The sequence below is a fragment of the Ascaphus truei genome, chromosome 1, assembly GCF_040206685.1.
Source record: "Ascaphus truei isolate aAscTru1 chromosome 1, aAscTru1.hap1, whole genome shotgun sequence".
NCBI lineage: Eukaryota > Metazoa > Chordata > Amphibia > Anura > Ascaphidae > Ascaphus > Ascaphus truei.
In genome coordinates this window covers 47,379,494-47,406,968 of record NC_134483.1, presented here as the reverse complement: position 1 = coordinate 47,406,968, position 27,475 = coordinate 47,379,494, and the positions used below count along the sequence as shown (strand labels likewise).

The following is a 27,475-nucleotide window of genomic DNA, read 5'->3' as shown; positions in this document are numbered from 1 at the left end:
GTATGCACCTTAACCCTGGCTGTGCTCAAAGCTGTGACCATGCAGCAAGCTTAAGCCTATAGGGATGGAACCATGTTAAAAATGGTTATTGAGGCAAAAAGTGACACTGTGTGCTCATTTGCATGTCATTTCCCAGAATCCCTTGCTGCAGTGGAAGTGCTGTATGCTGGGTGATAATGGGGAAAGGCGGGGTTGCAGACCTGCCTAAGACATGCAGATGAGCATACAGCTATATTTGCATATATATATATATATATATATATATATATAATAAATAATAAATAATATATTATATAGTATAATATTATATATATACGCTCTTACGACGCTTTGCAACGTGTGTGTGTGTGTGTGTGTGTGTGTGTGTGTGTATATATATATATATATATATATATATATATATATATATATATATATATATATATATATATATATATATATATATATATATATTATATTATATTATATTATATTATATTATACAGCTGCGCTAGCTGGAAAACCGGACAGATGGGTAAATCCACATAAAATAGGTAATTAACCAGTTAAACCAATGTATACTAGATGATATACCAGTATGCCACAATAGACAAACAAACAAAACAACAACAGACACACAAACAGGGAGAAAGGAAAAGGGATGCCCCAAAGAGAAAAGAACAAACAAAAGTGTCTGCAATCAGCTGCTAGGTGTCGCTGCCAGTCCTCAGGAACAACCAACTTCCTCTCAATCTATAAGACAAAAAGAGGACAGCGCGGCTCCATAGCATAATACTGTAATTTAATAAAGGTATAAGCTGATAGAATAAGGACACTTACAATATAAAAAGAGATTACAAACAGTGGTTAAAAGGTCTTTGACATCACCCGCAGGACCCTCCGTTTGCTGATCCGTGTGTAGTGTGTCAAACCGCGCCTGCTGCGGACGTCAGGGAGATGCGCGCGCACGATCTCCTGCTGATGCTCAAATCCCGCGAGAGTTGGCGGCCGTGGATGAGACTAGATACCATAACGGCAGACTCTGCTCTATTCACTGTAAAAATGTGAATAAACAAAGCGGACGGGCTCCAAAGTTTGGCGGATGAATGCCAAAAGTACTTGGATTAAAAATATATATTTTAAAGTCCAAATGACTTCTTCCCTACGCGTTTCGTCGCTGCATGCGCCTTCCTCAGGGATAGCACTTAACTAATAAAAGACAACATTTATAGACCAGTGCTAATAGATACATTTGAAACACATGAGTGATAATTGGATGCTTGCATAATTAACTTTGGGGCTGGATGAGGGGAAGACATGGAAAAGGACAACATATGAAGAAACATGAGGTAGATGAGGGAACACAAAAAACATGAAAAATCATAAAGAATTAAAATGAGTATAAAACAATTACATTGATAATAATAATAACAAATATATCTTTAAAACATACTGATAAACAATGCTGCTAAAACATGAATAATACAAATTACAGATAAATGTAATATATACTAGACAATAATAAAACATTATAATAATAATATAAACCACTTGATAATGTAGATATTTTTGTTTGGGCCTTACAGATATAGCCTCATACACATTTAGAACAACAATGTTCCACACATCAAGTAGTGGACATCTATAGAGAGAGAGCATATTTTGATGTATATTATTCAATATTTAATGCTATAAAAAACCATGAGAACTTTTCAAACATATATAAAAATAAATAAAATAACTATGCACCTAAATAATCGATATTAATAAAGGATCTAGAGGTATTTAAGATATAGTTAATATAACAACACTCCAACTGTAATTTCAACAATAGTTTATCATATCAAAAATATATCACAAAGAGTATTATCTTTTGATATGCCAATGGATGTTGTATAAACAGGATGATGTAGTCAACAGGCGAGCAAGGGGACCAGAGAGATGTTACACCAACGTGCTCGTATCTATATGTTCATTGAACCCCTTGGGTGACAAAGTGTCCAGTGTATAAATCCAGAAGGTCTCTCTAAGACACAACCTCCTGAATCTATCACCCCCAATGAGAGACACTGACACGTGCTCAATACCCCTAATCGTGAGAGATGCAGGATCTTTGTTATGGCACATGGAGAAATGTTTAGCGAGACTATGAGCGAGATTACCATTAATGATGTTACGTCTATGCTCTAGAAACCTAGTGCTCATAGGACGAATGGTTCTCCCTATATATTGGGGACCACAAGAGCACGATATGAGATAGACCACATAGGCGGAAAGACGGTTGATCCTGCCCCTCAGTTAATGCTCTCTCTGGTTGGAGAAAGAACAGAATTTGTCACCGGCAGTAAGATGTTTACATGTAAGGCCTCGGCCATGTTACTTGCTTGCTGGCGGAAGCGCGCTGAGGCGCGCTCCCGCTCAGCACTGAGCCCCTACAGCCGCAATTAGAGCGGCTTTAGTAGGGGCTCACCTGCGCGTACGCGCGCTTGTGGAAGCGCAGGTCTTGGGGGAATTTAAAATTCCCCCGCTTGCCGGCGAGACAGGCCGGTCACGTGAGCGGTTCGCCCAATGAGGGCGAACCAGCTCCGTGACGTCACTGGCCCGCCCCCGGCCAGTGACGCGCCCGCCCCCGGACCGCCCCCGGACCGCCCCCTGACGGCTGCTGAGAGCGCTTGCGGTAAGCAACCGCAAGGCCAGGGAAAGCACCCGCTTTCCCTGCGCCTCAGCGCCTCAGCACGCCAGCAGGGACCGTGGACTCGGCCTAAGACATCTGTTACGTCCACATGAAAAATTGCCGGAGAGAAGGTCAGACACAGCTGAATTCCCACCCGTAGTTGCTCTCAATCGACTAGGGGCCACAATATTCTTGATGTTCCTAGCCTTTCTGTACGTAACCGGGATACACGTGGGTAGAGTAGGTCCCAGGAAAGGATCATTCCTGAGAATATTCCAGTGGCTGTTCAATACCTTTTGATTTTATATGCAGATTGGTTAAATTTAGTGATGAACCTAGGACAATTTGCTTGGTTAGATCCGATACCATTGGTACTATTAGTCCCAGTCGGACAAGTATTGACCTTGGATTTAACCAATGTTTGTAATAATTTTTTATATTGTAAGTGTCCTTATTCTATCAGCCTATACCTTTATTAAATTACCGTATTATGCTATGGGAGCCGCGCTGTCCTCTTTTTGTCATATATATACACACATATACACATAAACAACGTTGCAAAGCGCCGTAAGAGCGTTGGATAAGCCGTTTTGGCGTTGTAAAAATGAACATTGGTATGCATTGCATAGCGTTGGATGCGCCATTCGTTGTAAAATGAGGACTGCCTGTAATGCCCTTTTCTGGTGGTGTTTTACTATAGTCATATTTCCATTATAGGTAATTTTTGTTTTAATTTAAGTCCTGTAAATGTATTCTTTGCTCTTGCCAGTGCTGGGGATGGCTGCTGTGTGGAACCGCAACTCACTGGTAGCTGGCAGCAGCTTTCACAACTTCTGTTCTTCTGGGAAATATTTTTAAATGAGATCTGTTGTCTGAGGGGTCAGCATTGCATTGCTTTGGTCAACGGCTAAGGTTTGTTCTTTAGTGGCCGCGCGCGGCCTTTGTATAGAAGAAGGGTTAACTAACCTCAGCCAATTATAAGGCCCGCGCACGGCTGTGGGCGTGCATCCGGCCGACAGCGGGGACGACGGGGAATACAATGATTTCTCGCTGAAACGTGTGTGTGTGTGTGTGTGTGTGTGTGTGTGTGTGTGTGTGTGTGTGTGTGTGTGTGTGTGTGTGTGTGTGTGTGTGTGTGTGTGTGTGTGTGTGTGTGTGTGTGTGTCTGCACAATGTTAATAAATATTTTATTTTTACCAATGTGTGTTTTTTTTTTTAAATAAATAATAAATTACACACACATACACACATACAGTCATACACCCGCGCACATTATACACAAAACGTGTGGCACGCCACGGCCGCACACAGTATATAACAGCTTAAGCTCCAAGCTTTCCTGTAGGAGCTGGAGACCACTGTTAAAAGACACGGTGATGCTTAGGAAGCGGCTGTACCTTGCCCGCATTCTCCCTTCTGCCATAGGCGTCTTTACATTTTTTGCCATTTGTTGCCGGCAGCAAATTCTGAGAGCATGTTGCTGATAGTACAAGAGGAATTAGGGGCAGCTGCTGAACTGTCCCCGGTGCTGGTTGCAGCTGCTTGCAACTCTGATCCAGCCTTCTCTTTAACGCACTATTTTCATTGTGTACACTTCAATTTCATTGTGTGTGCACTTGATGTCCAAACCTCAAAGTGTGCATCAACTTCACAATTGTAATTTTCTTAATGTATCACATTCATTGCCAGAGATGCTTGGTTCTCATTCATTTGCCAATTGTCGATGGCCTCACTAGGTGTGAAGGGATTAAAGCTTTTAACATAGGATTGAAGCAGGGGGGTCTTTGGAGCATGAACCCCATTAATTTCAGCTCTGTGAACATCCTGCTTCCTGAGATACCGGTAGCAGCTATGGCTGGGTACCTGAGGTTCTCGTAATGGCGGTGTTCAAATCTCCCGTGTCCCTCTTGCCAATAGGAAGCCATGATGTCATCCGGTGCGGCTTCCTATTGCCCCACATGTCAATGACCTGTTAGACCTGCTGTACGGGTGCCGGTTATCTCGGGAAGCAGGGGATCACTGAAGCTGAAATAATGGGTCATCTCTGGAGACCCCCTGCTTCAAACCCATGTTAAACGGTCTGTTTGGGTTGCTGGTTTAAGAGCCGTAATACTGGAACCTACAGGACAGAGCAGTTACCATGAAAAGGTTACATGTGTTATACGTGCCTCACTTCCAGTGTCAGTTTTCTGAGTCTTCAGGTTACCTGGCGCTTGCAGTGTTATTTTTCCTTACAAATATAATGGTTAATGTTTCTTCTGGTCCCAGCGGGATGGAAACATTCTAATGTCTTCCCTTTTTTCTTTTTTTGACAGGAGATAGATGTAAAAGAAAAAGATCCTGCAGAGGCGGTGGGAAATATTCCATTATTGCCAGGTAAATGTAACAATACTAGAAGTAGTTCAGAGTTCTAGTATGTGTATTGGTCCTGGGGGGAAAAAACAGGTTTGATGTAGGTATCACCTCCTACAGTCTATCAAATCTACTCTTCTGAAAGTGAAGACCAATCTAAAACATGAACAAAAAAAGCATCACACTTTTTTTTTTTTTTTTTTTACTAAACCTTTCTTTGGGTTGCAAGAACGTTAGCATGAAGCAGTAATCTCATTTACTTGGCAACTTTTAGATAAATTGAAGTGTCTATAAAACTGCCTTTACACATCTCATCATGCCTGCTACTGACCAGGTTACTTAGAAGCTGGCCCTCAAATCAGTCTGCTGGCTGCAATCATTGTAATGTTCCCTGGTTACTTAGCCCGGTTTCCAAAACAATTCCCCAACTTGCCTTGTTAGACTTTGCAGTAGCGGTGGTGAGTTGGTGAGTTAGTAATGCACGCCAGGTAGTTTTAGCAGCATGGTGCTGAACTCGGCTTTCGTCACCCTTCCTCACCTTGAATTTCGAGGTGAAATGGTTCCTTTTCAGCCCTCAGTTTAGCAAATCAACCAAGAACATGCACCGCTCATTGTCAATAGTTTTCAGAACTTCGTGTAACTAGGCAGTGTTTGCCTTGAGGTGTAGCAATGTAAAGGCGTTGTATTTATGTGGCTCAGAGAAGATTATGATAAGTTCCGTCACCGATCTGCTATGTTTAGAGGAAAGCCAGTTGTGTCTTTAAATGTTAGAGATAAAGGCTCCCTAAGCTGCAGGATCAAGACCACATCCTGTGCTTGACATGGATTCCTGTCCCTCAGGACATTATAATGGGAGGAGAGAGTAAATTAAAATATGAACAAATGACTACGTCATGAGGACCAATGTCTGTTCACTGTATGCTATACTTATCAGGAATTAAAAGGAGACAGGTTGTTGCTGTCGCTCTGTGGCTGTGAGCCTAGCATGTAGTTTTAACTCAATCGCTGCAATGAGGGATTTGCACTCTGCAATGTGTCCAGGCTACCCTAACAGCTAAGGGGTTAAATAACTCGTGTTTGTCATAATGTCAAATAATTGTGTTTTTCAAATGCTTTCCCCACAGGCTCTAAATAACTTCTAGTTTCAACTTGTTATTTCTGATTACTCTTAGCCATTTCCTTTCTAGGAAGTGTGCTCTGGTAGCCTTTCCAGTGATGTAATGTATATTGAACGGAAGGAAATAAGGAAATCGCGACCAACAAAGTGTGTATTGTTAACTCTGTGCTCTGTCTAAGATGTACCAGAGTTTCTACCGCCTCTTTGCATTGTGACAATTGTTTCATCCAAATCCCAGGGGCAAATTTGTTGTTGGTGTCCTTTTTGGGGGGAATATATATCTGTGGGCATCACTTTATTTTTAGCCATTTATTCTTCTGCCTGCCATTTGTAAAGCACTTCCTTTTTCGAATTGGATATTGCATAAGTAGTTCTCATTGAGATTTATACTTATTCCAAAGTCCCACTGTTATTTCACTTACAGCTATTAATAGGAAGCTTTCTGAGCCGGGCCTGTTGGTTCTGAAGAGACTAATTTAAAACATTTGTCCTGAGGCACAGGATTTGGAAAACCTGTGATAAAAGATGGTAATTACCATATAGTTACATAGTAGATGAGGTTGAAAAAAGACTTGTGTCCATCAAGTTCAACCTATACAAAATTTAGACGACAGATACTTTATCCTATATCTATATTAACTTTTTGATCCAGAGGAAGGCAAACAAAAAACCCCAGAGTCATACAGTATCATCCAATGATATCTCATAAGGGGAAAAATAAATTCCTTTCTGACTCCAAATATTCACAATCGAGGACTCCCTGGATCAACATTCTTCCCATGTTTACGTATTTGGTATATCCCTTTATACCTTTCCTTTCTAAAAAGATGTCCAACCTTTGCGCCCCCTCCCAAGATATCTATTGTATCTGCCATCACAGTCTCCATGGGTAACAAATTCCATATTTGAACTGCCCTTACTGTAAAGAACCCTTTCCTTTATTGGTGAAATCTCCTTTTCTCCAACATTAAGGAATGACCTAGTTCATTTGAAAGCTCTTATATTGTCCCCGAATATATTAGTGTATATAGGTATCATATAAATTGGATGTTAACTTCTAATTGTATCTTGTGCAGCACACATTAAAAATTATTTAATTTTTATGTATCCCCTTCCCTAAATTCTGAAAAATGATTAATAAAAAGTTAAGAAAAGAACCCCTATGTTGAGAGCACTCTGGTGGCTGGTGAACTGATATTGCTAGACCAGGAACTAAGGTAAGTACACTAACTAATTGTAATGGTGAATACGTTAAAATAAACTTTATTAGGAGGAATCCTCAAATAAAATATATAGGTCAGTGGGTAGACCTCTGTGTGAGGTATACCTGAACAAATAAGCGAAATATAAAATAAGGAGGGGGGGGGGAGATTTAAGAATAATTGACCATACTGGAAATTATCTAGTCTTTTGATAATACCGCCATACAATATGTGGTAACTGGGTGACACAGAGGACGAGTTAATTTGTGTGAGCCAATACCTGTTGGATCTGTTGTATATGCCTATCGCTGGGTGAAGGCTCAGCAATAGCAGATTGGTATGCTCACAGGGTAACCAATCCCCTCATTGGAACATCTTAAATTAGACACATTCTGTATGTTCAATAGTGTGGATAAAGTATAAGCAGAGGCTGAGAAGCTACTGTAAGAAGTTCATAGCCCACATAAGCAGATACCTTTCATCAGGGTGTCTTTTGTCTGGACAGAAAGGCAGACTGTATACGTCTGTCAGAATGTCTATTGACAGATAAACTGAGCATATATTTATAATATTACATAAAAGATGATACCGCAGTGTTAAAGCGGGTAAGTGTAATGTTCAGCGCACTGGCTGGTATCCCAGGAGCATATGTTCTGCCTTAGATAGGTATACAGCACTATTAGACTGATAGTTAATCAATATATACACTGAAAGTGTGGTTGTTTATAGGGCTGCGAGTCAGACAGGTTGGCAGACTAGTTTTGTCTGACAAGATGTCATCAGTGACCACGTCTTATGTCCAGGGAACCTTGATGGGTCCCATAAATCAAGCTATCTGGCTATATACTCCTTGGCATTGAAAGTGTCAAATGTGCTTAAGGTGCAATAATCTGCTTAAAAGTTTCATAGGATATCTGCAAATGGGGTGATACACCCGTGTGTATCACTCTTCAGAAGGTAGTGAAAACTAAAATAATTATATAACATACACACTGCGTGACTGGACAAAGTAGCAGACTGCAAACGTCTGACACTATGTCTCCAACTGTCACGGCTTACACTGCGCTGTTAGTGCATCAGTAAATGGTCATATGTCTCTACGGCAGTGCAGTGCCTTTGATTCCCCCTCCAAAGTGCAGAGACGTTTGGTCTGTGTACCGTGTAACTCCAACCGTGGGAGATGGAGTACAGAGTTTAGTCAATGAGCATGGGTGACGGGCAGGAAGTCTCTGTTACCGGCCCCAATGACGTTGGTACGTCTACTGCCGACGGCTTTGTACGTCGGCAGTAGACGTACCAACGTCATTGGGGGCGGTAATAGAGACTTCCTGCCCGTCACCCATGCTCATTGACTAAACTCTGTACTCCATCTCCCACAGTTGGAGTTACACGGTACACAGACCAAACGTCTCTGCACTTTGGAGGGGGAATCAAAGGCACTGCACTGCCGTAGAGACATATGACCATTTACTGATGTACTAACAGCGCAGTGTAAGCCGTGACAGTTGGAGACATAGTGTCAGACGTTTGCAGTCTGCTACTTTGTCCAGTCACGCAGTGTGTATGTTATATAATTATTTTAGTTTTCACTACCTTCTGAAGAGTGATACACACGGGTGTATCACCCCATTTGCAGATATCCTATGAAACTTTTAAGCAGATTATTGCACCTTAAGCACATTTGACACTTTCAATGCCAAGGAGTATATAGCCAGATAGCTTGATTTATGGGACCCATCAAGGTTCCCTGGACATAAGACGTGGTCACTGATGACATCTTGTCAGACAAAACTAGTCTGCCAACCTGTCTGACTCGCAGCCCTATAAACAACCACACTTTCAGTGTATATATTGATTAACTATCAGTCTAATAGTGCTGTATACCAATCTAAGGCAGAACATATGCTCCTGGGATACCAGCTAGTGCGCTGAACATTACACTTACCCGCTTTAACACTGCGGTATCATCTTTTATGTAATATTATAAATATATGCTCAGTTTATCTGTCAATAGACATTCTGACAGACGTATACAGTCTGCCTTTCTGTCCAGACAAAAGACACCCTGATGAAAGGTATCTGCTTATGTGGGCTATGAACTTCTTACAGTAGCTTCTCAGCCTCTGCTTATACTTTATCCACACTATTGAACATACAGAATGTGTCTAATTTAAGATGTTCCAATGAGGGGATTGGTTACCCTGTGAGCATACCAATCTGCTATTGCTGAGCCTTCACCCAGCGATAGGCATATACAACAGATCCAACAGGTATTGGCTCATACAAATGAACTTGTCCTCTGTGTCACCCAGTTACCACATATTGGATGGCGGTATTATCAAAAGGCTAGATTATTTCCAGTATGGGCAATTATCCTTAAATTCCCCCCCCTTATTTTATATTTCACTTATTTGTTCAGGTATACCTCACAGAGAGGTCTACCCACTGACCTATATATTTTATTTGAGGATTCCTCCTAATAAAGTTTATTTTAACGTATTCACCATTACAATTAGTTAGTGTACTTACCTTAGTTCCTGGTCTAGCAATATCAGTTCACCAGCCACCAGAGTGCTCTCAACATAGGGGTTCTTTTCTTTCGTTTAGCTATTGAGTTATTTCCCCTGATTGCAGCACCTCAGCCTTGGCAGTAGTGAGGGTCCTTTCCCTCCCCCCCCCCTCCTTTCCCTGGTTGTAATAAAAAGTTAAGTAACAAAAAAATAAATATAGATAGATAGAGATTACGTCGCCCATCTTCAGTTTTACCGTATGGTGCAAGGCTGGTCAGAAGTAGGACAAACAAAGATGCAGCTCACAAAAAGAGAAAAACATTTTTTTAGTAAAAAATAAAAATAAAGTAGCAATGTAATTGGCTTTCTTCAAGAATTGTGCTCCACTGTACAGTAAATATTTTACTTTGGGAATTAAGTTATTTTCGGTAGGGGTTTTCCCCACCCTTTGCCCTCCCCTCATTGGCAACTGATCAATTGTGAGAAGAGGGAGAGACAGACGGGCACTTGGCAAAAGGGAGGCACTAAAGTCAAACCCCTGCAACTTTCATCTTGCCATGTTAACAAATCGCACACAATTATTTTATAGCAGTCTGTTCAATACCTGGATTCAAGCCCCATCCGTCATTTTGACCATTTACGTTCTGAATTTGTATGCTGCATTCCCGAGTGGTAATTATAATGGATTGTTTGTGTTGCCTAATTTCTAGGAGAGTTGTTGCTGTGTGAGGCCAATACCGTGTTGAAGTGCACGCAGGATGAAAGTTCGCAGCGTGGGGTCTACGGAAAACTTATCTGCACAAATTTCAGGATCGCCTTTCTTTGTGAGGAGGTGCCGGACGATAACGTAAGGATCCAACGTTTTCCAAACTTGCTGTCATGTCCAAACACGACTTTGTAGAAGTACTTTGTGTGTGTCCCTGGGAAACGTGGGCGTAGGGCCTATTAAGAATAGTTCTGCACATTCTAAAAGATTTTGACATTAATTGAGATTCACCCAACGCGTCTGCTTGATAACTACGCAGGGCTGGCGGCCGCTTTCTCGGGAGAAAAGGACTAGTCTCCAACTGGTGGTGGTTCTGGATAGTCAGGGGTGCTGACAAGTTGTTCAGAGGGAGAATCCAGGCTCTAACTGGTGATGAGGTAGGGACTTGCCCAGGAGGCCGATGGAGGTATCTGGGCCTAACTTCTGCGTTCGAAGCACCAAGCCCCTCTGTCACCAGGCCCGGGACAGTTGTCCTGCCCAACCCCTCCTCTCCCTTGTCCTCAGCCCTGTGGTGCTTCAGCAGTTTCTGATGTATTGAAAAAACGACTCTTCAGGGTGCTCTTATGTAACATTTACATGTGCCATACTTTGGTATTTCCACCCCTTCATGAACACAGACAAGTTTTTTTTTGTTTTTGTTTTTTTGTTAAGGGGTGCACATGCTTTAGTTCTTAAATGTGGGTTTGTTTACGTTGACATACAGTTGAACAGCAACTTTCACCGGCATTAAACTGGCTTAAAAAGTGGTTTGGATCTGAAAAGTAAACTGATTTTCACGTTGCCACACAAATTCTACTTACACTGTGCAATACAAAATATACTGTTATAAAAAACAGATGCTTGTTGGTTAATCAAAATCATTTTTTTTGTCACTTACTGAATTAAAATATACAGCACTCGAGTTGCGTAGCAGTTTGTAGAATGAAGACAATTCAAAATGTTTGTATATTTTTAGGTTCCTTGTGAACATTTATTTTGAATGCAGGAAGGCATTCTTGGCAGTAAGCCAGCTCGTGCCCACAGCTGGGCCTGCATGATTGCCGCCAAACTCCAGACAACAATAGCCCATCAGGATGATCTTTTACAATAGAAGCCAGTCAGCAACTGTTTCTAAAATGTGTCCGTGGTTTCATCTGTATTATTTCTGGAAGCATTGGTATTGTGTATGGGCCATAAGGTGTCTTCCAGTCAAGTGAATGAGCCGTAAGGTTTCTTGTGGCTCATTAAATATGGACCCAATCAAATACATGTATGATGGGTCTTTTAGTTGTTTAATGAAAGATCTAACAAAAGGGGTCTTTTCCTTCCAGCGTGAAATGCAAACAGACCCTTTACAGATCTGTAGCCTAGGATCTCTTTGCACATATCTTCATTATTAATGGTATTGGGGCTTACCCCAGCTGCAGGATTTGAGACATAGACACTTGGGTCACCAGACCATGCAACAACATCCTGGCAACATCCTAAAACAATCATGTTCTTTTATCGTTGCAGGTTGTGACACACAATTTTTTTTTTTTTTTAAATATTTCTATGTATCATAAGTCTGTCACACAAAATATCTCACCGCAGTCTTCCCTGATAATACCTTCATGTTGGTCTCTTAAAATTAGTATACATATTAATGGTTGTAATATAAAATGTCATGTTTTGCAGCAGCCCCATTGTCAGGTTTTTCAAAACGTTGAATTGTTTCCGACCAGCAGTTAAAATGTAATGTTTCGGCTCAATTTTCTACCTGCTCTGTGTGCTACATGTTCACAGCTCATGTCTTATTTTTGGTGGGTTCAGACCAGTGTGGTATAAAGCAGTAAGGTTGTATTTCTGCCATGGAGTTCTGCATACTTTCCTTGTTGCTGTTGATGCACTGCTGTTTACCTCCTACTTTTGTTCTCTTAAAGGTGCAATCCCCAGAAACATATAGTAAAGAATTTAAGTCTATTTGACTTCCTTAAACATAACTGTGTTAAAAAGCCAATATCTGGATGCTTTTGTTTATTTGCAAATGAAGAACAGATTTGTTTTTTGAGGGCCTGTGACTAGGAGTGTTAATCAGTAAAGTGTTTCGCCTAACTTTAGCGCACCCCGTCTTATTCACAGAGCCAATACAGATGGGGCTTTCACTGTGCACACTCCTGATCACACAAAAAATAGAGGGGAAATCAAACCCCTCCTGAGTTCTCTTACAAAGTTTACAAACCAATGCTAATGGTGTAAACAATTAATTAGCCACCCTGATTGAATCCCTTCCAAATTTTGCTACCACACACTCTTTGGGGATATTGTACCTTTAAAAAGTACTACAACCAAAAGGGAGTCCACAATCCAACAAAAATTATAATGAATAAGCCTCCGTATCCCCATACTCTCATGATTTCTTATGGAGCGAGTGGCTCATCGATTTTACATCGTACCAGAAGCAGCTATGAGCACTTTGACTAGAGGAAAAGTAGTGTCCCTCTGTCTCTCTCTAACCTTATCCACAGTATAAATGATGATTTTACCATGTCAATATGAAATTCTTTAGTAGATTTCTCTGAGGCCCCTTTATAACATGTTGTGAAATAAGCTACTTAAAAGTAGCTGTAATCTTTCTGAGCGGGGGGCAGGGGTGGCTTCACTGAATATGAAATAGGGGCCTAGGGAGCATCACATGAATTTCGTGTCATCTTGAACGTGAAACTCTCCATTTAGCTTAAACTTGTTTTACTATTAAAGTTACACTTTTGAGTGTGAATTTGATGAGCTGTTTAACGCCTCTTAAATTGTGACGCGCTTGCCAATGTCATAGCGCTGTGTGTTAAATGGAAATGGGACTTTGGCAAATGAAATAAAATGGTAGCCACTGCTGGAGGACTGGCGTGAACTCCTCCTTTGCTGGAGGTGAATTGAATGCATTGCAATGTAAGGCTAAGCCCCCGCTAGCACTGATTGGGCTGAGCGGGCAGCGCTTGCGCCGGGGAATTACATATATAGATTTATGTAAGTCCCTGCTCGTGCGCGGGCACACACGCTCAGCCGCGATCGGTACTTACATAAAGAAAAGACCTTTTTGTTCACAGATGCATCCGATTCAACCTCACCCACTCCAGCGTACATATGCGTTGCCCCAAAGGCGCACAGCCTGATGGGGGGGGGGGGGCCCCCCAAGAACTGCTCCCCTCTGCACAGGACCAGCGTGCTAAGGGTTAACATGTGCTTGTTCTTTGTTGAATCGGCAACCCCACCCACTGGAATGTTAATGAGCCATGGGGACACAAAGAAAAGATCTTTTTGTTCACAGATGGATCCGATTCAACCTCACCCACTCCAGCGTACATCTGCGTTGCCCCAAAGGCGCACAGCCTTTGGCGCAGCCAAAGGGCGTGAGCCGTTTGCTGCCGTTCACTGATGTTAGTTGATGTTAAAGCTGCTCTATTTCTATCTGAAACTCACAAGCCCTTTATCCCCTATACCCAATTTTCCTACTTTCTGTCCATGAAATGTCTGTGAAGTGACTGTATAACCCTGTTGTTTTATTGTAACCATGTATTTTTTATAACTCTGTGCCCAGGACATACTTGAAAACGAGAGGTATCTCTCAATGTATTACTTCCAGGTAAAACATTTTAATAAATAAAATAAACAAAAAATCTATACTTACTCGCGCGCTCAACTACCCGCAATGCCCCACCCCACGCGTGCGTTCAAGCCGGACACCCGGCGCTCATGCTTGGAGCGCTATCCAAGCATGAGCGTGCTCAGCGCCAGCGGGGACTCGGCCTAATCCATTTCTCGCTTTCCCACAAATGAAGGAGCAAATTGTGCTATAAACACCACTGTGCCCTTGCTATACTCCATAGGATGAATGTCCGCAAACGCTTGCTTCTACACACTGTAAGTTTGTTGGGCTTCATGAAGGGTGAAGTAAACTCTCCTCTGCACAAGCCAGTCAGTGACAGAGTTAGTTATTGTTTTTTTTCCACAGCTCTGCACGAATGATTCATAATCAACAGATTTACTTGACCGGCTAGCAGATTAAAACAAACAACACACAGGGATGATGGATATACAGTTGCTTTGGCAAAGATGTTTGGTATTCCTGTTTTATGGAGCATTGCAACCAGTGGAAGCATTGCCAGCCTTTTAATATTCATGCTTTGAATTTTACATCTTGTATTTCAGATTCCAGAATTCCGGAACAAGATTGTTGGTGAAAATGACATAACTCTTCAATGCGTGGACCAAATGTTTGGAGGTACTTATTTGACAGCTTTTCCTAGTGATTTGGATTCTCTGCCCATGATCTTACGAAAAAGATAATGCAGAAGGTTAACTCTTACAGCGGTATTGTAGTTCTACATAATTTTATTCTAGATGCTAACATTTGTTACACACATAGTTGTTATGGTGATGTAATTTTAAGTTTCCTGATTTGTATTTTTCACAATCTTCTTCATCTTTTGTTTTAATACATGCAAGTAAAAAAAATATATATCATTCTCCTATACCTCTCAATTGGGTGGCTTCTGCATAAATCCTCCTCTTTCTATTCTTACACACACACACACACACACACAAACACAAACACAAACACAAACACAAACACACAAACACAAACCATACATGTGTGTTTCCTGGCCATAACTGCCCTCAAAGAAATCGGAGAACTGGCATGTTTTGGACTGCAGTAGAAGGCAATATTGAGTATACATTTCTAAACTGTTTGTGCTCTAAACTGTTTGCCGCTTTAAACCTCACTGCATTCCCCACTTCTTCCCAGTACCCTCCAAAGACCAGTAGAGCAGCCAGGACCGCAGTTCTAGAATAAGTAAAGTCCACATTATAAATTTGGCAAGCACTAGCAAGTGTGAGTGCGTTATCTTTGGGGAGGTATAATTGTATAGCAAGACTCTGCCTTATTGACCATAAATTATAAGTTCATTTAAAAGGGGATACTTATTGAATATGATCCGTGTCACGATAAAGCTATTGAAGGATTAATGTATGTGAGCAGTACAGTAACCAAAGGGTTTCACTTTTCTTTTAGCTTTTTTTATTTTCTGATATTCATTCACAGTTATAACAAATTTGGGGAGGAGTAGAACGGGTAACACGAGGGAGATGGGGTGATAAAGAGTAGGGTGTTTACAGATATAGTTAAACATGATAGCAGAAAGCAAACATTTTATACATTGCTATAAAATAAGTCTTGTTGATATATTTGGTGGTTAGAGGGGTCACGTCACTGAACGTGGGGGAGCATTTCGCAACCTGAATATGTCTACACTTCTTGACTGCGCAAACACTGATACCCATGGATCCTATGAATTCAGGCATGGTGTGGTTGATACGCTGTTCGCTTTTCCATATACATGGTTTCCCATATGTTGTTTTTCATTTGTGTTAAAGACTGGCTTGACTGCGTTTTCTAATTTCTGGCAATTAAGCGTCTAGTAGCTACTGTGATTTGCGTGAGTGAGTTTGCTTTCAGCCTTAAGCATATCTGGGAAGGGGGTTAACCTTTCTTTACAAGAACAATTTTAGTTCTGTGTTTGTTAATCATTGAAAGCCATGCTTACATTTAAAATGACAAGTAATAATTTACAGATACGCAACCAGTTATTATTCTATCTGCTGGGGCCAACTTCAAAAGAAGTCCTAAATTCCTGGGGCATTCTCTGATGGAGCAGAACCAAAGGTGACAGAGGGTCACTATTTGTTCTCATTGCAGATTAACATTCTGTGAGAATTCATATCTGCTACAACCCATAATAATGATGGGTATAAATCCTGTACCTGGCAAAAGTACTCGTGTGTAATCATCTAACTTGTGAAACTATCTATGTTGCAACTAGCGGATAATTGGTTTCTCCCTCATGGTTAAAAGTGGGAATATCACCAGTGGTATCTTCGGAACGCCTGGATGTGATCATCATTAAACTGGTTGGTCCAAGGAGAGAGTTATGTATTTTTTTTTTATACTCTCCAATTTTAAATTGAAATTAAATAATTCCCTTTTACCAGAGAAGTGAGACTTTAGTGTCACAGGGAAGAGCGTGATAAATGAGATGACACACCTACAAAGGCTGGTCCCGGCATCTGTTCTGTCACAGTTGAAAGACTTTGAGCACCTGACCTGGATATGGGACCAGGGTTAATACACAGCAGCTGGCCCACGTTTTACCTTCTGCAAAGGTCCCTAAAATAAACAAGACCTCCCCTCAATCCAGCCCAATATACCATCTATCACGGACTGCATACATGTGAGCACATGACTTCTATATGAAAGCAAGGTATACATGGCTATTCTAGCTAACACCTTTCTTATGTGTAAGGTACTTCAAATTAGTTAATATCAAACCCGTACTCTATTGCAATCTAATACGCTTCCACCACCCAAGAAATAAGCAGACAAAATATGTAATTATATATATCTGTCAAGGTCTAAGGACCCTTTTTATTAACGAAAAACTAAGCACGTGGCACACACAAATGTTGGAGCAAAATGTGTCTGAAAATGTACTTTGCTCTACAAAGTGTGCAACCAGTTCTATAAGAGCCCAAAGCATTATTTCTTAAAGTTCTTACATTACAGAAAAAGATTGTTACAATAAATGCAGAACAGTTTCTTTAAAATAAAAGGATACTACATAAGTAAAAATTCCTGTACTTTACCACGTCATAGGTTTTTCCCATAGAGGTCACTGGCATAGGAAAGATGAAAACTCACGTGTCTGATCCAATACACACCTGGTTGAATACTGATTTTTCTATTCAAACATACCAACATTTATGCGCAGACCTTCTTGCATTGAAATTCACACAAGATCCACCCCTGTCGTAAAGCAGCTACTTGGGTGACATTTAGAAGAAAGTGGGGGGGACGGGACATTTTCTTCTGATATTTACATTTGACTGAATACAGATACACACTCCTAGCTTCATTTCTCTAATACTTGGACAGCGGCGAGTCATCATAATAGATTCAGGCGAGTTTACTGAATGTAACAATACTAATTTTGACCGGCTTTCCCCTAAATTAGTGACAATGGATATCTGTCCCTTGCCACCTCCGAAACATCAAGTGTTGGGCCTTATTGCATTTGTCTCCGTGAAATGATTACAAATATCTAAACGTTATACTTCAGAATAGGTGTCAGGTCCAGGATGACATATTTGATAACTTTTGCACGGTAGGGTTAGTCACGCCCCTTGGCACTCTGTAGAACCCTTCCAGGTATGCTTTGAAAGTACCTCTAAGTGTCCTGTTTTCTTGAGTGTCAGAAGAGCCATAATTTAATCCCATCTCGGGCAACACAAATGCCCTAATCTCTAGATTCAATGAATCCCATACAACTAGGACTGGTCAAGGGTTTAACAGGGCATAAACCTCCTCTTATGGTGGGACGCTTTAAAATACCCTAAGCAATTCTTGGGTTTTTCTTATTCCAGATAAATTTCATTATTTGTGACTGGAGGGAGAAGATGTCAGCCTGTACCAAAGGGATAGGGAGACTCTGGAAAAGATATAACATCTTTGGAAGGAGGTTAATTTTCACGCTCTGTATCCTCCCAATCCATGAAATACTCCCTTTCATCCAGGTCCTGAGATCCTCCCCCAGTGTCTTAATTACCTTGGGAAAGTTTGCTTTATATAGTGTTTTGTAGTCCCTTGTGAGATAAACCCCTAAATATTTGATAGCGGAGGTTTGCCATTTAAAATTAAAATTGAGGTCAATCAGTTTTTCTACTTCTTTTGGTAAGTTGATATTGAGGGCTTCAGATTTAGACTGATTGATCTTAAACCCCGAAATTTGGTTAAATTTACCCAGGATGTTGAATACGTTTGGGAGAGACGTGAGAGGTTTGGATAATGTTAGAATAACATCATCAGCCTATAGAGCGGCTTTGTGCATCTGGTCTCCAACTAGGATTCCAGAAATGTCCGGGCTATTTCTAATGTGTGCTGCTAAGGGCTCTATGCACAAGGCAAACAGCAGTGGCGACAGCGGGCACCCCTGCCTCGTTCCGCTTTTGATTGCGAATTGGTCTGAGGGGAAACCCTGATGTCTCACTCTTGCTGTAGGGTTCTTGTATAGCGCAAGGATGGCCTGCAGGAGGCGTCCCTCAAAGCCAAACGCTCTCAATGTTTCTGTTGGGTAGGGCCAGTCTATCCTGTCGAAGGCTTTCTCAGCGTCCAGACTTAACACCATGGATTGTATGTTTTTCTTTTGGGCCAGATCGATCAAGTCAATAATTCTCCTGGTGTTATCTGCCGCTTGCCTTCCTCCGATAACCCCCACCTGATCCGTTTGTATTAACCTGGGAAGGACAATACATACCCTGTTGGCTATAAGTTTGGAGTATATTTTAATGTCTGAATTAATCAGTGAAATGGGCCGGTAGCTCTTCCAGTCCGCCGGGTCCTTTCCAGGTTTATGGATCACAGAGATTGAGGCTTGTAGCATTTGTGCTGGGAATGAGCCCCCTGCTAGGATTTCGTTAAATAGCTTCAACATGTGGGCTAGTATTTTAATATACTTCTTGTAGTATAAATTTGAGAAGCCACCCGGCCCTGGTGCTTTGGCAGGTTTTAGTGCTTTGATGACCTCAGAGAGCTCCTCAATCGTGAAGTCCGATTGGAGTGCCTCCCTCTCACTTCTCTCCAAAATCGGTAGATGCATTTTAAAGTTGAACTGTAACCACATTAACCCCTGAAGTACCAGATTGATTAAAATACGTAATATCATGATATTATCATGACCATGTGTATTTCAGTCTCTACTTCATGACCTCTTAAAGGATCTAATATCTTTCGATGCCAATGTATGCTGTTTTGTGTTCCTTTTTATTTTGTCTGAATCCATGCACTGTTTTTGTAATTAATAAGCACTGTATGCCGCTGAGATTTAATGGAACCTATTACCTTTTTAAGGGACTGCCTTTTTGGACACATTTTGCTCAATTGGGTTCTTGTTTTAATTACATATTTTCCTAGTATGAGGAGACGTAATTGTGGTGCAGTGTGACAGTTTTGGGGTGTGAGTGCTCGTTTTCGGTGCCTTGCAGGGAGGTGAGTGGGACAACTACAAGCTGGTTGTTACACACATGCGCGCACACATTTTATTATCTATATTCTAAAATACTTTACATGTTTGTGATCTTTAATTTAATAGATTATGTGGGCTCATGCAGAGTTTTTCAATACACATACAACCAATGTCAAATAAGGGTCATGTAGATACAATTTATGTATGTATAAGCATACATGTACAGTAGAAGTAACTCTTTTAAAGGCAGAACCCTGCTTTTGCAGAGGACATTGAAAGTAGTTTTGTGAGAACTATTCAGACCACAGAAATCCGTATACAGTGGCGAGAAAGTTTTTGAACTCAGATGACTATTCGGGAAATTCCATAGTTTTTCCATGATCACCTTCTTTAATCAAAACCAGTCTTCTTAAATATCCAATAGGGTTTATTTGAACCAATTCCATGTCTTTTTAAACAAAATGATGGATTAATTAGACGAGATGAGTAATTAAAAGTCAGGGTATGTGTAAAAAGTGAAACCCTGGTTTGATTTGGTAAATTAAAGGGGATAATTATAATCGGGTGTTTTAAATTGGGTAGATCTTCAGGGCTGAGTTTGGGAGGCCTCACCCTATATATAGATCAGAAACTGGAAGTGTCGTCTTTACCATACATGTGTGCGGAAACATGTCAGGCCACGATCAAAATAAATCTCTGTAGGCCTCAGAAAAGCAGTTATTGATGCTTATCAATCTAGTATGGGACCAATCAATTTCTAATTTGGGGCTCCATCAAAACACTGTCAGACAAATGGAGAACGTTCAAGACCATAGTCATCCACCCAGGAGTGGTTGTCCTACCAAAATCTCTCCCAAGAGAAAACCGGCAAATCATCCAGGAAGTTACAAAGAACCCCAGAGTAGCATCCAAGTATCGGCAGGCCACTCTTGCCTTGGCTAATGTGAGTGTACATGACTCCACTATCAGAAAGACTGCACAAGAATGGTGTTCATGGAAGGATAGGCAAGAGGAAACCACTGCTCTGTAAAAAGAACATTGCTTTCTGTCTGAAGTTCACAGAAGAGCACATAGTTTATTCACAAGACTTCTAGAACAATGTTCTCTGGACAGACGAGTCAAAGATAGAACCTTTTGGCGTCAATGAGAAACGTTATGTTTTGCGAAAAACGAAAAACTGTGTTCAAAAAGAAGAACCTCATCCCAACTGTCAAGCATGGTGGTGGGAGTGTGATGGTTTGGGGCTACTTTGCTGTCTGAGGACCTGGGCGGTTTGCCATCATTGACACAACCAGGAATTCTGCATTGTATCAGAAGATTCTAGAGGAGAATGTCAGGCCATCCATCCAGGAGCTGAAGCAAAAGTGGGTCATACAGCAAGACAATGATTCTAAACATACACGCAGATCTACAAAAGAATGGCTGCAGAAGTAATTCCACGTTTTAGAATGGCCTAGTCCAAGTCTGGACCTAAACCCCATCGAAATGTTGTGGCAAGACCTGAAGCGAGCTGTTCATGCAAGGAAGCCCTCAAATGTCACGGAGTTGAGGCAGTTCTGTAAGGAAGAATGGGCCAAAATTCCTCAAAACCAATGTGAGAGACTGACCAGCAGTTACAGGAAACACTTAGTTGAAGTCATTGCTGCTCAAGGGGGCGCCACCAGATACTGAATCTAAAGGTTCTCATACTTTTTCACACATGAATATTGAAGGAAGAAAAATGCTGTGCCCCAGATTGTGAATTAAACAGTTGTTAATATATAATATAGTGTGAACTTTCACTAAGTATATATCAGCTCAAAGGGGTGAGTGATTGAGCAAGATATTGTAATGTATAACTTAATAGCAATACTGTGGTATAAAGGAGAGGTGCACAAACTGGGTGTGTGACATTTTCGGGCGGGGGCGGCAGTTCCAGAGGTCCCGTGCGCGCCCTCAAGGCACTTAAAGTAAATGGCGGGGGGATCGCGCAAGGCCTCTGTAACTAACTTACCTTGGCCTCCAGCAACGCGTCGTCATGGTCACGTGGCATCACGTTGCTATGGTATCATTTGATGCCGGCGGAGAGCAGGCAGGGGAGTGCAAGGTGAAAAGATAGTGGACCCCTGATGTAAAATACAATGCCTTAAAAGCCAAAAACAATATAAATCAGTGATAGACAAAATGATACGGTTGTATCAGATTAGCAACAAAACCCTGTGTAACAATTGTAACTGCGAGTCTGCTGCTTGTCAATAGAGATGGCTCATCTCGGGCACTAGTAGAAAGTAGGACAAGCGCACAACTCTCGTGGGGATAGTAAAATTGTATCGTGCTTTGATAAAAAGGCGAGTATTGCACGTACATCAAGATAGGTCTTTAAAGCTGATCATGTTAGAAATATGTTGCCGTGACGGGACACTGCTCTCTCATACGACGTGGGCGACCGTCGTCATTATCTCCCCAACTTGTTAACCGCAGAAGAGTATTTCGATGTGAATGTCCTTACTTCCCAGTATTCGTGTTCAGGCGATGTCCGGGGGTGGCAGCTGATATTATCGTAGTGGAGATCTGGTGTGTCCGTAATCCCAATGTGACTCACACTAACGGCAGAGATGCTCGTAGCCCTCGGTAATGCCAGAAAACACCCTCGTGCAGCAGGCGGTGTCTAATGGAGTCGCCGCTTCGTCTGTGGTGGCTGCGCGCCACACCAAGTACATTCCTCTATGGGGCAGTCCCCAGTCGGCGTGTGTGCGGCCGCCCCCAAAGCGTGATCTCCGACCGCCTTTGCCAAAAGACAAGATTTTTGTCTCTTGGCACGGCGGCCGAGAGGTGGCCACGTCACGGCGGCATTTTAGCCAATGAGGGCAAACCAGCCGTGTGACATCATGACCGCGCCCATGCCAAAGATCTTGCCTGCTCTTCTGGAGGAGCAACCCTAGGACCACAGATCGCGGCTTTAGGCTTCGTCCCCGGTGGTCGCGGCTGCGCGCGCAACGGCATGCGTGCCGCACACAAAGTACAGCCCTCTATGGGACAGTCCCCAGTCGACATGTGCTCGAGTGCGCAAAGTGCGATGCGCAACCGCCTTGGCCAAAGGACAAGATTTTGTTCTTTTGGCACGGCGGCCGAGCATTGGTAATGGCGGTGGTTCAGCCAATGAGGGCGAAGCAACCGTGTGACGACATGGCCGCGCCCCATTCACGCCTTCCCGTCCCGAGTTGACTGGAGTCCATCAGGTCGTGCTGATGCAGGTAACGAGCGCCACCAGGCACCCCGTCGCGTGCACTGGGGCCTTAGCCTTACACATCAGAGGTAGCGACTGTGACTGACCGTTTGGTGACCCCCATTCTAATTGGCAAGCAATGAGTATAATTCTAATTTATCGTTTAGTATTTGTCTTTTTATTGACATTATCACACGACACAATCCGTTCTCTGATTATTCACTAGTCTCATTTTCATGTGAAACAAAGAACAGCGGGGTCTATGTAAGGTAAAAAGTGTTAAGTGCTGGTCTTCCGTGACAGCGACCATACGGTGGAGCGTTCTACTGTATAGTGGCGTGTTACGGTGACATCGTTAACCGCTGCCTACTGCACTGCCGTTGACACCCCCCGACATCGCCTGAACACGGATTGGGGGAAGGAAGGACATTCACATCGATCCTCTTCTGCTTTTACCAGGCTGGGGAGATAACGACGACAGTCACCCACGTCGTATATGAGAGCAGCGTCCCGTCGCGGTAACATTTTTCTAACATGTTCTGCTTTTAAAGACCTATCTTGATGCACGTGCAATACAGGCAGTCCTCGTTTTACAACGCTTCGCTTTACAACGAATGGCTTATCCAACGCTATGCAATGCATACCTATATTCATTTTTACAACGCCAAAACGGCTTATCCAACGCTCTTACGACGCTTTGCAAAGTTGTTTGTTTATATAATATATATATCATACTATATAATATATTATATTTTTATATTATATTATATATTATGTTATATTATATATATATAATACAGTATATGCACTATATAATTTGTGTGTGCTGCATATTTTATTGTCTGCGTAAAATATTTTGTGTATTTTAGCATTAAAAATGCCTTCAGGAACGGAACCTTTCATTTAAACAGTGTTTCTATGGGAAAACGTGTTTCACTTTACAACGTTTCGCTATCCAACGGCATTATGAGTAACGCATTGTGTCGGATAACCGAGGACTGCCTGTACTCTGTTTTTTTTTTATCAAAGCACGTTATACAATTTTACTACACCATGAGAGTTGTGCTCTTGAATTCTTTCTATTTTTCAGTGTGTATGCTGCCTTGACACTTTGGTTTCATTAAACAAGATTAGAGACGATAATGTCAAGGTCTAATAGGAAGTTAATTATTAAACCATGTGCATAAAATGTGGTTTGATACGTGAGCATGCCATAAAAGTGAATATTATTTGAAGGGGAGGCAGTGCTACGCTGAGACTTTATGTATACATTAGGTGACGATCCCCATGTGAGCAGCATGCCCAAAATATTTTACCTGTTAATATATCTAACTCAATTTACAAAGAGTATTCTGACCCAAATATTTTAGTTTCCAAATGCAAGTCTAGAACATCTTTGATTGGGTATATACATCAAAATCTTTTGTTTCTGCTTTTCTTGTTACATCTCTGTTTTAGAACTAGAATAAACGTCGCTTAACCATTGTGTGCAAAATACCCAAATTGTGTTTTTTTGTTTTTGTTTTTTTAACATATATTTTCAGTGTATGATAAAAAGAAAGTTCTCATATGTGGACAAGTGAAAAAATACCCCGAGAGTCTAATAATCTACTGCAAAGATTTCCGTGTGTTTCATTTCTGTCTGCGGTACACAAAGGAAGAGGAAGTGAAGAGGGTAAATATAGTGACTACTCAAACACGCAGCAGTGAATTACAGCTATGAAATAGTATGCAGTATTTTAGTGGAGCAGTCTCTTTCTGCAATCAGACACCAAGTATATGAGGAGAGATTTAAATTAGCAGCCTTGCTTAATTATATATGTGAAGTATGTTGAATGAGTTGGATTAAAGCTGCAGACCAAGCAATATCCTACATTAAAGCTGCCTCTATCTCTATTACTTGTGAGCACATTCACATGTTTTAGACAGGTCTGCAACCCTGCTTTTCACCATTATCATCCAATATATAGTGCTTCCACTGCAGCAAGGGATTCTGGGAAATGACATGCAAATGAGCACACAGTGCCACCTTTTGTCTCAAGACGCCATTACATGGTTAACCCTTAAGCCAATGCATGCTGCTTTAAACACAGCTTTTAAACATGGCCTGGGATGAGATGTAAAGCCGATAAATCCACTCGCGGACGGACTGTTTCGACATTGTGGGTCTCGTCAGTGTGTGGTTAGTTGTACTGGCTTTGCAACTTGAGACATGAGTAGGTCTTCACCACGCATTATTTAAGTTATGGTGGGTGAAACGGTGACTAAAAAAAACCCACTGTATAGCATATAAAAATATTATATAATATATCTATATCTCAGTTCTGTACTATGAGAAATTACCTGTAGCATAAAAAAACCCTCTGAATTACATTTAAAAATGTATTATGTAACCAAGCAAAGGAAGTTGACTCGGGGCACTACAGATTTTTAACTAATTTATTAGGTCAGTTTGACCGATATATCATATCTGTCAAACTTGAAAAAGGTCACTGTGGCGGCCAAAAGTCAATATTCTGACCTAATAAATTAGTTTAAAATGCATAGTGCCCCGAGTCATCTTCTTTTGCTATGTATTATGGATCTGAGGAACCAGGAGCACCGGTAACCGTATGTATTTTGTTACTAATAAATTCTGGTGTGCAGCATAGAACCCATATTTTATAATGTAACCAGCCTTTTTTGTTTACAAATTTGTTTTACAAATCAGATACTGAGTCAATACTCCTGCAGCCATTTAGTGAACCCCCGAGCCAAATCTTCGCCCATCGATTGGCAACTTGGCCAATTATTTATCATTGTGTGGATTGTATTGATGTACATATGGAGGGGGGAGGGGGAATGGCAGCTTGGACTGCTGCTTTAAAGTGAATGTAATACTTTATTATTATAGTCCTCCATGTTTTGAGGGTTTTTTTTTCCAGCTTTAATATTGAAGCTTTTTAGCATCAATTTTGCTAGAGGCCAATTACTGCCATCAGTGAGCAGTTACAGTATAAAGCAATGTTTAGGAAGTCAGAATGGCAGGCAGGTTTAAGAGTCCCCTGTATTATCCTAGACAAAAAAAAAACCAATGTAGTACTGGGGAAATTCAAAAGGAAGGAAAAAGTAGTATTTTTCTTGGGGTGAAATGGTCCCCATAGCCCCAGCAAGCTCTAAATCGTCCAACTAAGGGCCTTGTTTAGAGAAGTTGATGAAGTGGATTTGGCATCGCCAAAAGGTTTCATAGTACTTCACCCGAGGAAACACAGGTTAAACGTTCTGCCTAATTGAAAAAAGCATAGTTTTGCTGCTTTTAATGCAGTCAGCCTTTTGTGGTCCGCTTTCTCATTAAAATGTGTAGTTTTAGTTATTATTTTTGTTTAAGCACTCATGTAGTACACTAGGGATTTGTATTGTCCCAGTGGCTGATTTATATATTGGCGTTTTTTTCTCTCAATATATATTATTTATTTATTTTTTCCCCACTACAATACATTTTCCTCAAAATATTTTTTTTTTTTAATGCTATTTATTCAAAGTCTCATTTTGCCTGAGGTTTCAGTATCTGTGCGGAGCTGCTGTTTGTATCAAAGTTATCTGCATTAAACATGTTTTTGTTTTTTGAAAGCTTGCTATGAACTTTGTATGGGCCTAAGATTAGTTGATGAGCACTCCGGGATTAAGCAAACACACTTAGGCTTGGTCCCCACTGGCTGCTGCAGCGGGGACAAGAGCCGCCACTCAATGGGGCCGGGCCCGCTGCAAGGGGTTTCTTGCAGACCCGAAAATTGAGATTAACACTGGTGACGGAGCGCTAGGCCATGCCCCCGGCGGTTCAGCCAATGAGGGTGAACCTGCCGGGTGATATCATGGCCGCTCCCCCGTCACACCCCCCTGTCTCCCCCTGCAGCTCACTGCAGACCGGGGAATTCGGCTGCACGCGCCACCAGCCCGGCAGGCGCGCGTGCAGCGCAGACAGCGGGGCCAAAGCCTTAGAAATGTTTTGCCATCTTCTCTGCTGCTGAATGCTTTAAGACGGTGTGAAACTGTGACTGGCAAGTGTGACTAACTGAAATCTTGCAGCCTTGTTGTTTTTAAACTTTGTTTGGCATGTAGAGTTTGCAAAGAAAGATTTAATTTGTTTTACAACTAATATTTAACTGTTCTATTTTTCCTCAGATCGTCAGTGGTATAATTCATCACATTCAGAGTCCTAAGCTGTTGAAACGCCTGTTTCTATTTTCATATACACCCGCTGCTCCACACTATATAGGTGAGGTTTTGGGGTACCTGGAAATGGTCAGTGGTGATGGGTTTTTAGAAGGCTTGCAGCAAACTTTGCAGCCCTTAATTTTCACGATTGGAAAAATATAAAGAACCTGCATTTTAAGGAGAGCGGTAAATCTTTTCCAAGTCTGCTTTGTGCAGTTCTATATTTTAAAAGGACTTGGCTGATAATATTATACAGTATTTCTACTTTAGTTGCTTTTGCTTTACCATATTAATTGTTTTTGTTTAAGCAACCTGCACAAAGGAGCAAACTTTAATGTTTGATACAATTAAAGACTGGTGTATGGAATTGAATCGGACCAAAGGAAACCTAAATTTCAGAATATCATCTGTCAATGAAGGCTACAAAGAATCAGAACGGTAAGT

General features: G+C 41.4%; 1 protein-coding gene across 1 annotated transcript in view; it reads left to right on the top strand.

Moving 5' to 3' along the window:
* The window catches only part of LOC142497610 (myotubularin-related protein 12-like), a 58,964-nt gene that overhangs the window by 9,637 nt on the left and 21,852 nt on the right, over positions 1-27,475 (top strand). Inside the window, exons 2-7 of the mRNA XM_075606081.1 lie at positions 4,969-5,029; positions 10,545-10,681; positions 14,765-14,837; positions 24,382-24,512; positions 26,999-27,092; positions 27,340-27,469. Coding sequence (XP_075462196.1) covers positions 4,969-5,029; positions 10,545-10,681; positions 14,765-14,837; positions 24,382-24,512; positions 26,999-27,092; positions 27,340-27,469 — 626 coding nt within the window. The remainder of the gene's footprint in view (positions 1-4,968; positions 5,030-10,544; positions 10,682-14,764; positions 14,838-24,381; positions 24,513-26,998; positions 27,093-27,339; positions 27,470-27,475) is intronic.